The sequence below is a fragment of the Hydra viridissima genome, unplaced genomic scaffold (assembly GCF_058129835.1).
Source record: "Hydra viridissima isolate aposymbiotic clone 2 unplaced genomic scaffold, HvirCarnegie_v1 scaffold_5, whole genome shotgun sequence".
Classification (NCBI taxonomy): Eukaryota; Metazoa; Cnidaria; class Hydrozoa; order Anthoathecata; family Hydridae; genus Hydra; species Hydra viridissima.
The window spans coordinates 13,303,320-13,318,216 of record NW_028324304.1 but is presented as its reverse complement, the minus strand read 5'-3'; the positions used below and the strand labels follow the sequence as shown (position 1 = coordinate 13,318,216).

Sequence of the window (14,897 nt, the reverse complement as noted above, 5' to 3'; positions counted from 1 at the left end):
GTGAGCCAGACTATGACATTTTTTTTACCTGATTTTCAAATCTCACTTAAAAAGGGTACAGAGCAATAAGTAGTTATTTTTATGTTTAAAAGTGAAAAAAGGTGTATAAAAGAGCTCGTGCTAAAATAAAGATTACCTGTTGTTTTTTTTTAATTTAAAAAATGATCAGTGCTATAAAAAGTAAAAAGCTGTAAATATAAAAAAACGTATTCTTTTTTTTTTTTAATTTGTCTTCCAAATTAAAAACCCATTCGAATTCATGAAAAAATCCATTAAAAATGCAAATGAATTTATCACTATCTTCCAAATGAAGTATTCACTAAAGCTAATTAAGTTCTTCAGTTACCACGGATGCACTTTCTTATTTTTTTAATACCTATTATCTAACATTCATCGTTTGACTATTAGTAATAGTCCAAATGACCTCCTTTTTTAACATAAAAATGATAATAATGATAATAAATACATATATATATACATACATAAATATACATATATACGTATTACATATATATATATATATATATATATATATATATATATATATATATATATATATATATAAGGTGTATAAATATGTTTATGCTAATATATTGTGTATAAGAACCTAATTGCAGGACATTTTAAATGTTTTGGACAATATCTCTTGAGTTTGGTTTTAGTCAAATTTACTTTTGCTGGACCGAAACATTTTACTAAAGAGAAAGGACATTTGATTTCTATTGATCTCGTTCGTCTCTTGAGGCTTTTTTTCGTTAAGTGTAATATTTCACATTGCTCAGCCAATCTGCGATACTGTTGAAATCTTCTTTTCTTATATTTTCCAATACTTATGGTTATGTTGGTAGACGTTTTTAAAACATGATCAAGATCACTTTTTCTTTGAAGAAGCGACTTTTTCCCGAAACTATGATTGATATGACGCCTTGCTAGATGCTCTTTTTTGATATCCTTTACATTTTTCTGTTGATTTGTATTTAACGGAATACCGCTGCACTTTATCAACTAAAAAGAAACTTCAGATGCATAAAAGTTGTTGCATATGTTCTTAGCTCCAACTAATCTACTAGTTTAAGTGATATTTATGTTTCTGGAAACTATAGTAAATTGATAATCAGGAGCAAATGAATATGGAATTAGAACAAAGTGTAATAACTAAAAAATAAACTGAAATGTGTAATATTTAGAAGTGAAAAAAAAGTTTTGTAAATAAATTGACATAATATATACCTGAAGAAAAATTATCCAACAAGTTAAAAAATGCACTTCGTGAGTCATGTCACAACACTTAAAAATAAAAATACATAGAACTAATAATATATAACGATAGTTTTTTACTCCGGAAAATTTGATAGGACAAACATTGCTTAGGGAGTTAAAAATTTATCAACTTTCAAAAAACCGCTTGATGACGTATTTTATTGTCATAGCATCAACAAATCGTTATTGATTTCATCGGTAATGTAAGTTGAAAAGTTTAAATTATAATATATTACTCAAGTGTGTCCATTTCGTTATGTATAAAGCGGTAAATATTTAGTATATAAAGTCAGGTTATAAAAATTTTAGTTGTGGTTAAAATTTACGAATCATAAGCTTTAATTTTATCATTAAAATCTTTTTCAAACTAATTACATGAAAATTAGTTGAAACAAAAAATTAGTTTGAAAAAGATTTTATTGATTAAAGTTAGCGTGTATGATTCTAGTCTGACGGATGAGATATACAATTATTTATTAGCACTTTTTGATTCTTAAATAATCTTAAATGATTTTCTAACTGTGGTCACACATTATTTTCGAAGCCCATAAAGTTATTTCTTATACGCTAGAGACAAACTTGCTACATTAATATGAACTTACTCTCAACGTAATTTTTATTTAATGTATTGCTGCTTATCGCACCATCTGCATTTTGTCGATATACTTTTGATGACGGACAACCTTTTCATAGACAATTGCAAACCTTTCGCTGTTGCTGCTTACTTGGAGGTTGATGTTATAAAAAAAACAAATATGTGTTTACGCGAACATTTCAGTACTTCTTTCTAGCGCACTTTAAAAAAGTTGCAAAGTTTTGGTTGTTTTTAAACCCAAAGGTTTTCTTTTTATAATTTCGATGATATTTCGTGATTTTTTAATCACGAAATTATTTTAGTAGAATGATAATTTTTATATTTTCACGATATTTGTATACGATGTAAGGCGTTAATTTTACAATATTGGCACCTGTTCAATAAAAGTCCGTCAGACTAAATGAGACCGCGTGGAGAAAAAATATGATTACGCAATTCCTAGTTAAACTATTCAAGACATTTTATCAATATTAAGGTTTTGATATAATGGTTGATACAGGCTCAGTACCAGAGTTTGGCTTTTCTATCAATAAATTACTTCTATATCAGTCTTTTAAGATCGAATCTTCTGAAGTGTGTTAAAATAGAGATCTTTATACACTTAAAACAGTAAAAATTATATTCATACATGAATTTAGTATTTCTAAAAAATAAGTTTAACGGATTTAATGGAATAACACTATTGTGCAATATTTGAAAGGGTTAAAACAAAACAATAAAGGTATGCAAGGTATTGCAAACTTTTTTTCTGAAACTTTATAATTTTGTTTGTTTAAGCGCAATATATTTAAGTTTGATTTTTTATAAATGACCGGTATAAAAGTTTGTACTGTATTTATTATCATTCGCAATTCGCGGAAAAACAGAACGCTAATATGCTTAATTACAAGATGCTTAATTACAAAATATGCAAATAATTATTAAATAATCTTACATGTGATGTAAAGTAGCTGTTTTTAGAAGTTTACAATATAGTTATAAACTTTTTATTCATTTTAAATTTGATTTATGTTAAAAAATAAGAAACAGAAAAGTTAAATTGTGTCTGAACTAGATAGAGGGAAAAAAAAATAGAGGAAAACACAAGTCTGGAGTTTTTTAAAATTCTTTAAAAATATGTGAAAATGTATACTTTGATATCTATAAAAATACCAATCAAAATGAAAAGAATAAAATGTAGAAGTTGTATAACAGTCCTGCTAAATAACTTTTTGAAAAACAACCTGAAGAAGGGCTATTTATAATGAATGATCATGTTAATCGGTCATGTAAATCTTCTAATATTAATAGTGTTAAAAGAAAATGTAATTTTCTGTTAATACCAAAAATGCTATAAGAAAAGTAAACAAACACAAATCTTTAAACGTCTTTTGTGCTGGTGTGCATAACTGGTTATTTGTATTATTACTTTTACTTATATATATAACACTTATATGTATAATTTATATTCAACAAGATATTTGGTTGTTCCTCTACTCTTAAACTTCAACATCTTAAAAAATGAATCGTTTTTTAAGATGTCATAAAATCTTTCTAGCTGTCGTAAAAAACTAAAATTAAAATTAAAGATGCTTCGGAAAGATTTAAAAAAAGCTCAAAAGAATATGGAGTGCTCAATATTTCTGTATTAGCCACCTATTAGTAATACCTCATCACCTTTTCAGTTACGGGACAGTACTAGTGCGTTTGTTTTTGACTATTTTGACTTCTTTGACGTAGACTAACCATGTTGTCACCTTTAAAAGCGCTCACAAGTTCGATTTTGTACTTGTGTTATGATAAATAGTGTATTTCGTATTTCAAATAATATTATTCCGTGCCATTTTAATACAAGTTGCTTTTAAACAAAAAAAAAAAAAAAAAAAAAAAATGAAGCAATTTAAAGGAGTGCTTTCTTTTTGATACAAAATTCTTCTTTTGACCAGATTTATGAAGTATTTTGAGACAACCTTAATGCGACTCATAGCTTATGTCAAATTAAACGCATGCGCGTATATTTTGTTCACAACAACAGGTAAACGTTCCACTTCATTGAACATGGCAACCTAGCACAACCCGAAAATATTTGTTAAAAACTTTTGAATTAACGTTTTATAACCTTTTATATTTTTAAAAGAAAGTTTTTTTTTTTTTTGTAAAGATGGAGCTTAAGGATTATGGTTAGAGTTATCCCCAAAAAATGGCTTCGCTCATTCCACTGTTACCGCTGTTAGTCTTTTTGGGGATGCTGGGAATAAACGATTCTGTATTTGTACAAATGTCCTATATATCAAAGTTGAGTCGCATGGTTCCAAATTCGAGAGAAGAGAATTCAAACAGCAAACATTATAATTATCAAATCAGAACAAAACGTCAAGTACCCCAGCATAAAACATTTAATGAAACTTTTGAGAAGCTGAAAAAGGGAGAAAACTCTAATGTTAGCTTTTATCCAGTTTTTTTGACAGCAAATAATGTTGAGAAGAAATCAGATTTGAATCAATTTAGCGTCAACCGACGTTTACTAACTGAAATAAGAAGAAACAAACAAAAGAAAACGTTTAAAAAAAGCAAAATTAGTAAGAGAAGCCAAATAAAAAAAAAGAAAAAAGTAAAAAATGTAAAAGGAATTTCGAACAAAATTCATAAAAGTACAAAGAGGATGGAAATGTTTGTCGTCGATGAATCTCAATTAGATGAAACTCAACCAGATGATTCTCAGTTAGATGATGGTGAGGAGGACTATGTCAATGAAGAGTCAGACGAAGAAAACAGTGATTATAATTCTGATGATGATCTTGATTTCAAAGATATAAACCGAAATTTCAAATTTGGTACAATAGTCAACACGTTAAACAGTGAAAGTGATTACAGTAATCTTAACGAAGCAAATTACCCTCAATACGTAGCGTCTTCTAAACCATCATCCACTATAAATAGTGAACCGGTATCAGCTTATATGGTCGAAGGACTGAGCACGCCTTTTATGGAGTCAACGCAATTAATTAAGGCTAATCAAATGCGCGGAAATTACATTTCTGTAGGCAATTATGGCAACAAAAAAGTTGACCAAACTCCAAATGCACTTGACAAAATGATTAAGAAAGAAGCATTCAAAGCACAAATTGATAACTCGATAAAAGAAAAGATTTTTGAAGATATTGCTAAAGATGCCGCACTTCGCGATGAATTTGCAAAAAATATTACAGAACTTGATTTTGATTTAGATGATTACTCTAAGAATCCTAAAGAAGTAGAAAAAGTCAATAAGTTGAAGGAGGCACTATTTTCTTTTAAAATGTCAGCACCTGAGGACAAATCAATCAGCAAGGATAAGAACTTGTCTATTGATTCACAAAACAGTCTGCATAAAAAGCCTGGTTACTCATATCTGGTTTTACCAGGAAAAAAATCTTCAAAGACTGAAGAAGATGTGGTAAACTACAGTTCTAAAAGTGATCAAAAAGCAACAGTAAGTGACCTGAATGAAGAGGATACTGAGCCAGCTGCAGTAGGTGATTTTGCAAACATAGTTGAAAAAGCTGATCAAGAAGTTATAAACTCTTCGTTAAAATTTCAGAAGTATGAAAAACAAAAAATAAAAGTTGATGCGGATAAGGGTGACGGAATTTTTGAAGAGCCAACTGGCTATAATTTCAAACCAAAGATCATATTTTCACCAACACCACCCCAATTAAATGAACAAGATAAATTTGTAGACACTTACCTGCCGTCGCGATCCGATCCTTTATCTTTACAAGCTGTTACTGCTATAAATCATAGGTTATCTCTTTCTCAGGAACAGTCCAAACAAGAAACGGAAGCTTTTAATGGCTTAGAACAGCATAGTGCGCTAACTCCTCTTGAAGACGAAAAAAAATTTCTTGGTTTAGATTCTCCAACCAAAATATTTGTGTCTTTAAAAGATAGCTCTGATCATAGTATAGCTCCGACTGACCAACTTTTAGAGATGCTTTCAAAGGGTCAGTTTAATCATCCTTTGTCAGATGCTGATCTGGCTAAGTTATCAAGCTTTGATCCTAATAAACAATATGAGGACGAGCAAAACTTAAGTCCACCTCAATTTTCTCAAAATAATGTCGTACATTTCGGAGGAAGATACGCTCCAGCTAATGTTTTAAATATAAATAATCCTCAAGGAAGTCATAAATTGCCTTATAATCCAAAACCTTTTGAGAATAGTCCGAAAGTGGTTAAAACGGATCCTTCATTTTTAGGACAAAATCTACACTTGTTAGACCCGTCAAAGTTTCGTACATTCGATGATTTAAATAAAATTAGTGAAGGAATGATCCATGCACACGTAGTTTCAATTAAGCAACCGTCTCAAAAACACAATCCAATGCATAACTTCCTTCATATACCAAACATAGATACGCATTTTCAAAGTCAACGTGTATTTGAAGACGCCTTAGAAACGCCTTACATCGAAAATGAGAAACAAGATATTGATAATGGTTTGGCTTTAGAACATCTTCATAAATTCACAAAAGGTATAAGTGAAAAGCTTTTTATGATTTTTTCGTGTAATATTTCACGGTTACAACATATAATAGTGAAATATTATATCAAATATACCGAGGTTAAAGTCTTTAAAAATAAGAAAATAGCTGGAGTTTTAAATCAAAAACTAAAAAAAATTATAAAATGATTTAAAATAAGGTTCTAGAGGTAGAAGCCACATAATAAAATGATTTAAAATAAGGTTAGAAGAGGTAGAAGCCACATAATAAAATGATTTAAAATAAGGTTAGAAGAGGTAGAAGCCACATAATAAAATGATTTAAAATAAGGTTAAAAGAGGTAGAATGATAAGAGGTAGAAGCCACATAAGCTTCAATTATTTTTGACACTTCCACATTTTGCACTCGCTTCATTAATTTTTCTTAGAGAAAGATTTTGAAATTTTATCTTTTTTCCTGGGATGATGAAATCATTTATTTTAGCTATTCAATTTCCTTCATTTGGAGTCATTGACATGAAATGTTACTTTTGCACCATTACGTTAGCATACACACACACACACACACACACACAAGCACACACACACACAAACACACAATTTTAAAGTTAGTTAATAAGAATTGAGAGAAGTGATAGCAAAAATAAAAACTTAGAAAATACTTTCAATTCAAAAATTACTTTTGTACGTCTTTCGGTAACGGCAAAAAATTAGGAGGTTGTTTTAGAACTTAGAGAGGTCATTGTTGTTTATGAAAAATTCATTAACATGGGTATTTTATATTTTATGAAAAAAAACTTTTTTCTTTCTACATAATTTGAAATACTGGTTACTATGAAAATGTTTATCTTGTTTGACTTAATTGCAAATAGCTACGGTGGCGTATTTGAGGAAGAGGGAAACGAGTGAATAACATTTTCCTTAACAAAGACAAAATACATTTTTATGTTTGAATATTTTCCTTGAAATTTTAGTAAGACAATAATTAACAACCTTTACTAAAAAAGAAAAAAGACAGTAGACAGTATTTCGGGTGGGGGAGGGGGCTTACTCCCAAATTTAACTTCTGTTTGCCAGAATCCTCCTGTCAACATTTTTTCTGATTCTTAAAAGATATTACTTTATATGTATACGACCACTATCAACCAAGATTCATTTTCGTGCAACTTGCTCAAAATAAATCTCATAAAGATAAATAAAAAAAACATTTTAAGCGTAGAATGTTTTTATCGATGGTCGAAAAATTTTTTTTTGATTTCCATGAACACTGCAAATACAATAAATACCAAAAGAGAATTTCAATTTTAGAACTTCACCATAGGATTATACCCATGTATTTTATTTACCAGCTCTCATATTTTAGCTGTCGGTTTCCCCATGTTTATCATGTACCGACTCAAGACTCATTTTTTATTTTTTTATTTTTTTTTTCTCTTTCTCTCTTTTCGGCAATGTTCCCCGTAACTTTGTCTGTTTGTAGATATTTTTGTTTAATAGCTGTATTTCACATATTGCATACATTGTACATACTGTATATATTTTGTAACAATTTTGAAGTCTTCCACCCAGAAAAACAGTTTTGCAATTAACATACTAATCTCTTCCTGTCCACTTGCTGGGGGCTGACCTCACAAGTTTAGAGCATTTATTCGGAAAAGAACAAATTTCTTCGTTAATTTATATCAATAAATTCTTCTATTACTTTAGGTATGTCAGCTGTTTTATTGTTTTGAATTTTAAGATTTAGAAATAAAGAGGTATGAAGTTGACGCTCAAAGATTTATTTTATCTTTGCGCATCAACTTCATGCTCTTTTCTTTTTCTTTTTTTCTAGTTGCTTTTAAGCAATTCCAAATATACCTACAGCGAAATAAAATTTTATGGAATTTTTTCTGAAATTGAAAATCTCGAAATAGAATTTCCGCGAAATATACACCTTTGTAAACCCGCGAAATTACCATCATTCGAAAATTTCTAATCTACAAAATATCTTAACTAATTTATTAACTAATCGTCTAACACGTGATGAATAATTGTTTCACACTAACAGAGCTAAAAGTTATAAAGAGAATCTATGCCTAAAGTTTACAGTTATTCCCACATCCTTTTAAGACAGTAGAACTGTTTATTTATGTTTTATCACTGTTACATCTACTTATGCATTTCATTTCAAAGCTGTTGCAAAAAATCACTGTCATGCTTCACCATGTCAAAATGGAGGACAGTGCACACCACATCCACACGGATATCGGTGCAGTTGTAAACTCGGATGGATTGGAGAAACATGTCACAGTAAATATTTATTTTTTCTTTTATTTATTCTTTTACTAAATTTAGGAGATGTTAGAATGTAACTGTGTATAGGTTGTTGAAGAGGCGCAGGTCAATAAAATTTTGGAAAATCTAAAATCACCTATAATTTCCGTTTGTATCAAAATTTAATTAAAATCACTTTCCAAAAAAGTATTCCTCAAACAGATGTAAAAGTGATTTGTATTTGTCAAAAGGTGAAAAATTAAATCTTAAAAAAAGAAAGAAAGACTTCCTTTTCAAAAAGCCAATTCATATAACATGAAGTTTTACCAAAGCTAGTATTTTTTTATTACTGCTTAATTCTCCAAATATAATCATTTTTTAAAATGTATGTATGTATGTATGTATGTATGTATGTATGTATGTATGTATGTATGTATGTATGTATGTATGTATGTATGTATGTATGTATGTATGTATGTATGTATGTATGTATGTATGTATGTATGTATGTATACATACATATATATATATATATATATATATATATATATATATATATATATATATATATATATATATACATATATATATATATATATATATATATATATATATATATATATATATATATATATATATATATATATATATATATATATATATATATGCATACAATGAAAATGATTGGTATTTGATTTGGGCTTCTGCCATTAAATTTTCAATTTTTTTAATACCCAAAATTTATAAGATAAAAGCTATAAAGTAAAGTAAGACCCAAGACTTTTATTCAAAGATGGTGAAAAGTTTAACTGCAATATTAGTTGAAACAAATTAAATAAACAATTGGGAATCTAGTGGTTTTTTTGGAACTGCCAGTTTTTAATTCTTTAAAAAATTTTTGTATCATCTAATCTATAAAAGGTAGAAAGTAGATTTAATTGAATTGAATTGAATCTTATCTTAAAGACCATGTTTTAAAACCATAAAATTTCCCCATATTTTGCTAAATTTTCACTAAAAAAAAAACAGCTATTGGTTATGTTTGATAAAATATAAATCCAATTGGTTATTGTATCTGGCTGAAAAGGATTCCATATATTGAGGCCTGTTATGTCAAAGTTAACATAATTTGAATTTCCCTTATTCATATTATGTTAACTTTGTTGTTTACTAAACAAAGTTATTTTGATTTATAATAAAATATCAATCACCATATGGAAATTGTCTAGTTTAACAACTTTTTTGAAATCTAGCTTTAAGTAATATTTATGCTAGAGTTGTTGTATTCATATAAAATTTAGTTGTTGTATTCACATAAATTTTAGTTATAAAATTAGTTGGATACAAAGATAGATCTTGTGAGTCATCTGTTTTTATAGCTTGAGTAGTTATTGCTAATGTTTAATGTTTTTAAATTGATTTTGAACAATGTTTTATTTGTTTAGAACGCAGCAGTTGTAATCCAAACCCTTGTGTTCATGGTACTTGTTCCCCAAATGCTGATGGACATTCTTGTACTTGTAAATTAGGATTCAAAGGCCAACAGTGTGAAGGTAAAAAATTTTATTTTTTAAAATGTTTGTGATATCATTTCAATACCTTGATTTACTAATATAAATCTCTTTGATGTAAGTGTTAAAACAAAGTTAACTAGTTTTTTACATAAGTTAGATATAGTTGTCACCTGTTATTTTGAGATAATATTTTCATTATATATTTCTATTCCAACACTATTTCTGTTCAATTGGTTTGTAAAATATTATTCAGCTTTTTTAAAAAAGGTTTTTAACCCAGACTTAGTCAGACTCAGACTCATTTGTAAAGTTAAAAAATTATTTGTAAGATGCAGAGGATCAATAATTCAAAACTTTTTAATACTTTTCATCATTTATTCAAATTGAATATTAGGAAACTGAGTCAACAGTGGAGAAGTGTAATGCTATTTTATTATCATAAAAATTTTGATTGCAAAAAAAAAAAAAAAAAAAGAGAAGAAAATTAGTTTTCAATATTTTTTTATTTCAACTGATATCCTGAGTTAAAAACCTTTTTTAATAAAGGTTTTTAACTCAGGATCTCAGTTGGTTTACAAAGGAAAAGAAGGGAGAATATTTTTTTTGTAGTTTTAAGTTTACTTTGTATTTTACTTGTAAGTGATGATTTTAGTTATTTTATATTACATTAATTTTAGTGGTTGACCGTTGTCACCCAAACCCATGTAGTAATAATGGTATTTGTGCTGAGACAAAGCATAAAGTACAGTGTGAATGTCTACCTGGTTTTAAAGGCTCACTCTGTCAGTGTAAGTTAATCAGTATTTGATTCTTAAAGTTATTTAAGATTTTTTTTCTGCATTTCTAAATTTGTAATGTATTTTTAGTAGAAGAAAAGTGTGCACCAATCAACCCTTGTCTAAATGGAGGTATATGTCATGAACTCTTTGCTCATTATCATTGTGAGTGCACAAGTATGTTTCATGGACAAAACTGTGAGAGTAAGTAGTTCATCTTTCATAAAGTAGGGGGATTTCATTTCAAATTTTTAACTATGAGATTTCTGCTTGGATTTGCTTTTATTTTAGTAAATTTAAGATTTTTAGTAATAGATTCATTAAAAGAGAGCATAAGTTTGCAGAGGTTTTTTTTTTTAATTTTTGTTCTCGAGATTGAATATCATAAAAACCATTTTTTAATCTTAAGGTTTAGAGTGTTATTAGTTAGATTGCTATAATTTACTTTTTATTTATTTTTTCGCGTATTTCTATATTTTTTTAATAAATTTCTCAGTATTTTTTATAAGGTTATGTTAGCTTATGTTAATAGATAGTTATTATGTTTGTAGTTTTATTGGCTCCTACAAAACCTCCAGGTGCTTTTACATCAAAACATCTTAGTCCACAGGCAATACCTATTCCTACCAACTTTCTTTTTGCAAATACATATCCAACTCACAGTGAAGCATTTGATAATTTGCCAGAATGGGAAACTTTAAATAAAAATATTTCAGAAAAAGCTTTGAAATTAATAGATGACAAAGATACACTTCAAGAAATTGATAAAAAACGAAAGGATTACTCATCTGACAAAAATCAGATTAAAGATAACCAATCAAATCAAAGTGAAATTTATAATGATATGCAAAACAAAAGTGCATATAGATCTAACAGTAGTATTTATAATAAAGAACGCAAAACATCAGCACTCCTGGTTGATAACAAGAATAAATCAAATGGTGCCATGATTGATTTACAGAGTGATTCATCATTTGAGGAAAAGTTGACTTCCATAACTCCAGATAGTGATCAGCTACTAGAAAGAAAAGTTTCCAATCTTTTTGATGACAATAAAAATAGTGAAAGTCATGCTGTTAAAAAGATTGATAGCACAGCAAAAACTGGAAACAAAAAGGAAGAAGGTGCAAATGTCAGAACATTTGATCTAATTTCTAAAAGTAATTTTTTAACTAAAAACTTAAGCATGGTAGATGTAAGTACTTCCAAAAATTATGAGCACTTAACAAACCAAACTGCTATTGTGGTAGAAGATATATATTCAAATGCAAATCTATTGAAGAACCTACAAAGAAACCCTTTAAGTAATCCACATCCTTCAGATATAGCTGATAAGTTAAAGAGATTAGATAAACGTGTTTTTAAAAATGATTTTGTGGGTGATAGAGTGCCAGGTGGTTTTACACTAAAAGGATTCAGTCATATTGTTAAAGTACCTTTCCAAGTAAATGGGAAACAGCGAAGCCTTGTTGACCGAAAACCAAATTTATCTAATCAAAACATTAAATCTAAAAATGTGTATGGTCAAACAAGGCTTTCTCAAATTACAAAGCAAACAGTTCGACCATTTTCAAAGATTAAAAGTGAACAGTTTCAAATACATAAACAGGTTGCAGAAAATAGTTTTTATACTTCCAAGAAATATGGTTGCCCTGAATTTTGTCAATTTTTTTGTGATCCGTGGTGTATTAAAGTGGGTTGTTGTAAAGGCTCTCCAGATCAAATAAATTTGTTTAAAGAAATAGAAAGAGAGCATTTAGTTTCATTCCCTAAAGGTAAATATCTTTCAATTACTTTTCTTTTTCTTTTTCCTGTTATTTATTTAATATTATCATCATTATCACTTTGAAATGTTCTTATTAGAAAATGCTTTTTATTGTATTACAGTGATTGCAAAAATATAATCTAACAAAACTAGAAAATGGTAGCACAAAGAAAATTTAGTGTTCTTAATTTAAATGAACATTTTTATAATTATATTTTTGTATAATTCATAAAATGAAATAATCATTTTGCTTTTCTTTAGCTTGCATAAATTGCAATGAGAACGCTGATTGTGTAAATAACAGATGTGTATGCAAAACTGGTTTCCATGGAAATGGAATATCTTGTGCAGGTTATGAATTATTTTGAGAGGAGATTTTTTGTTTTAAACATGTTGTCTGCCACATTTAACATTTTAAACAGAAGTTTGATTGTTATTATTTTCTAAATGGTAAATCCACTGAATAGTTTACTTTGTAACTAATGAAAATGGTAGCTTGTATTAAAGTCATTTTGAAATTACAAACTAGATAACCAAACTTCTTTTTTCTTTTAGTGGACATTTGTGTACTATGTCATTTGGATGCTGATTGTATTAAAGAAAAATGCTTTTGTAAACATGGTTACCATGGTGATGGTTACGAATGCAAGCGTAAGCATAATTTTAAAAGATAAAGAATAACTAATAGCATGGTTGATCCTTATGTTTTTGATTTAAAATATTTCTCATTTGTATTTACATAAATTTTATTTGCATATTTTATATTAAAATTTATACACTGGTTTATATTAACTTTACTTATAAGTTTAATAAGACTGCATAAAATAATTTTTAGGTGTTGTAGATAACCGAAAGAGATGTCAAATGTGTCATACCAATGCTCAATGTGTGAATGGGGTTTGTACGTGTCTGAAAGGTTTTTATGGCAATGATAGAAATTGTTGGCCTCTTCCAATTATCTAAAAAATAAAGGACTTTAGCTACAAAGTTGATACTTTCGTTTTGTTCTCACCGACTTTTATAATTTTCTCAGCACATTTAGATGTGGCATACTGAGGCAAATGTAGATATTGAGACAAAGAGCCGAATTATCAACTTAGGTTTTTATTAATTAATGAATTTACACAGTTCATTCAAACGCTACGGTGAAAAGTAAAATCTTAATTATAAATATTCTGCATAAGTCCAACTATTCTTTTAAAATATTCTGGGGCAAAGTTTCTTTAGATAGTGGTTTTCAAATCAAACTATAAACTTGTCACAAAAACTATTGTTAAAAAACATTTCATCTGACTATTTATATATATAAAAGACATTTTGGTGTTTTATAGACGATAAAAACGTTATATGCGTGTGCACGTGTACATATTTATAGACACCAACTCTCTATCACTTTTAGACACTCTTTTTTACATTATATTATACATATATATGCTACTTTATACTGTTTTAAATGTGTATATATTATTCCTGTTTTTGAACGATTCTGCAAATGAAAATACATTTAGATTTCTTCTTTTATTGCATTCCAGTATTAAAAAAATGAATTTAAAGAAAGTAACGAAAACAAATTATAGATAAATAGGATAGATGATCACCAAAAAAAAAGAGAATTGTAATATTTATGCTTAAGTAATCTATACTTATTGCTTGTAGTTCTTATCATTTTACTCTTTCTATTTCCTATTCATTCTGCGTTATTGTTAACTGAGTTACGAAATTCTGTTGTAACTTGGCAAAAGTGAAGAGCCTAACATTTTATCGTTATTTAGGCTTTAAACACTTTTAGAATGTAAAACTTTTGATTCCGAAATTTTATTTTAAAACTTATCAAAGTTAAAATACCTTTAAAAAAAAATACAAAAGATACTTAGGCGAAATAATTTTCAATACTTTATTATTTTTTTAAAAATTTGTACATTTTATTTTATTGGTATGAGCAAGCAACAACTGTTTTTTTACACTGAGACAAAAAAATTTTTCCATTACGACATTTTGTTTTCAACTTTTGCTTAAAATACAAAAAAAAGACTAAAGACTAGTAATATAAGTTTTCATTCAGCTGCAGCAACATATACAGAAAGTTGGTATATATATATATATATATATATATATATATATATATATATATATATATATATATATATATATATATATATATATATATATTTCTTTATTTATTTACAAGTTAATGCTATAAACCAATATTTTAAAATCTGCTAACTTCTTAAGGCAACGATGTATAAAGGAATAATGGCACCGTTTCAAT

The 14,897-nt window shown here is 27.9% G+C and overlaps 1 protein-coding gene and 1 long non-coding RNA gene across 3 annotated transcripts in view; one reads left to right on the top strand and one right to left on the bottom strand.

Moving 5' to 3' along the window:
- LOC145189165 (uncharacterized) overlaps positions 1-14,131 on the top strand; it is a 19,577-nt gene extending 5,446 nt beyond the window's left edge. Inside the window, exons 2-10 of one of the 2 annotated variants that reach the window (XM_090087466.1) lie at positions 3,996-6,348; positions 8,493-8,609; positions 10,019-10,126; positions 10,765-10,875; positions 10,954-11,067; positions 11,415-12,638; positions 12,890-12,979; positions 13,184-13,279; positions 13,464-14,131. In XM_090087466.1, coding sequence (XP_089943592.1) covers positions 4,035-6,348; positions 8,493-8,609; positions 10,019-10,126; positions 10,765-10,875; positions 10,954-11,067; positions 11,415-12,638; positions 12,890-12,979; positions 13,184-13,279; positions 13,464-13,591 — 4,302 coding nt within the window. In that variant the 5' untranslated portion in view covers positions 3,996-4,034 and the 3' untranslated portion in view covers positions 13,592-14,131. Of the gene's footprint in view, positions 1-1,423; positions 6,571-6,658; positions 6,949-8,492; positions 8,610-10,018; positions 10,127-10,764; positions 10,876-10,953; positions 11,068-11,414; positions 12,639-12,889; positions 12,980-13,183; positions 13,280-13,463 lie in introns of those variants that run through there. The other variant, XR_016452510.1, reaches the window with a different exon arrangement.
- Positions 578-1,394, bottom strand: LOC149888797 (uncharacterized). The gene is made up of 2 exons (XR_016452511.1): positions 1,231-1,394; positions 578-1,005 (listed from the first exon to the last, which is right to left on the bottom strand). It is a non-coding gene; the product is annotated as an uncharacterized LOC149888797 (long non-coding RNA).
- Positions 14,132-14,897: the final 766 nt, after the last annotated feature.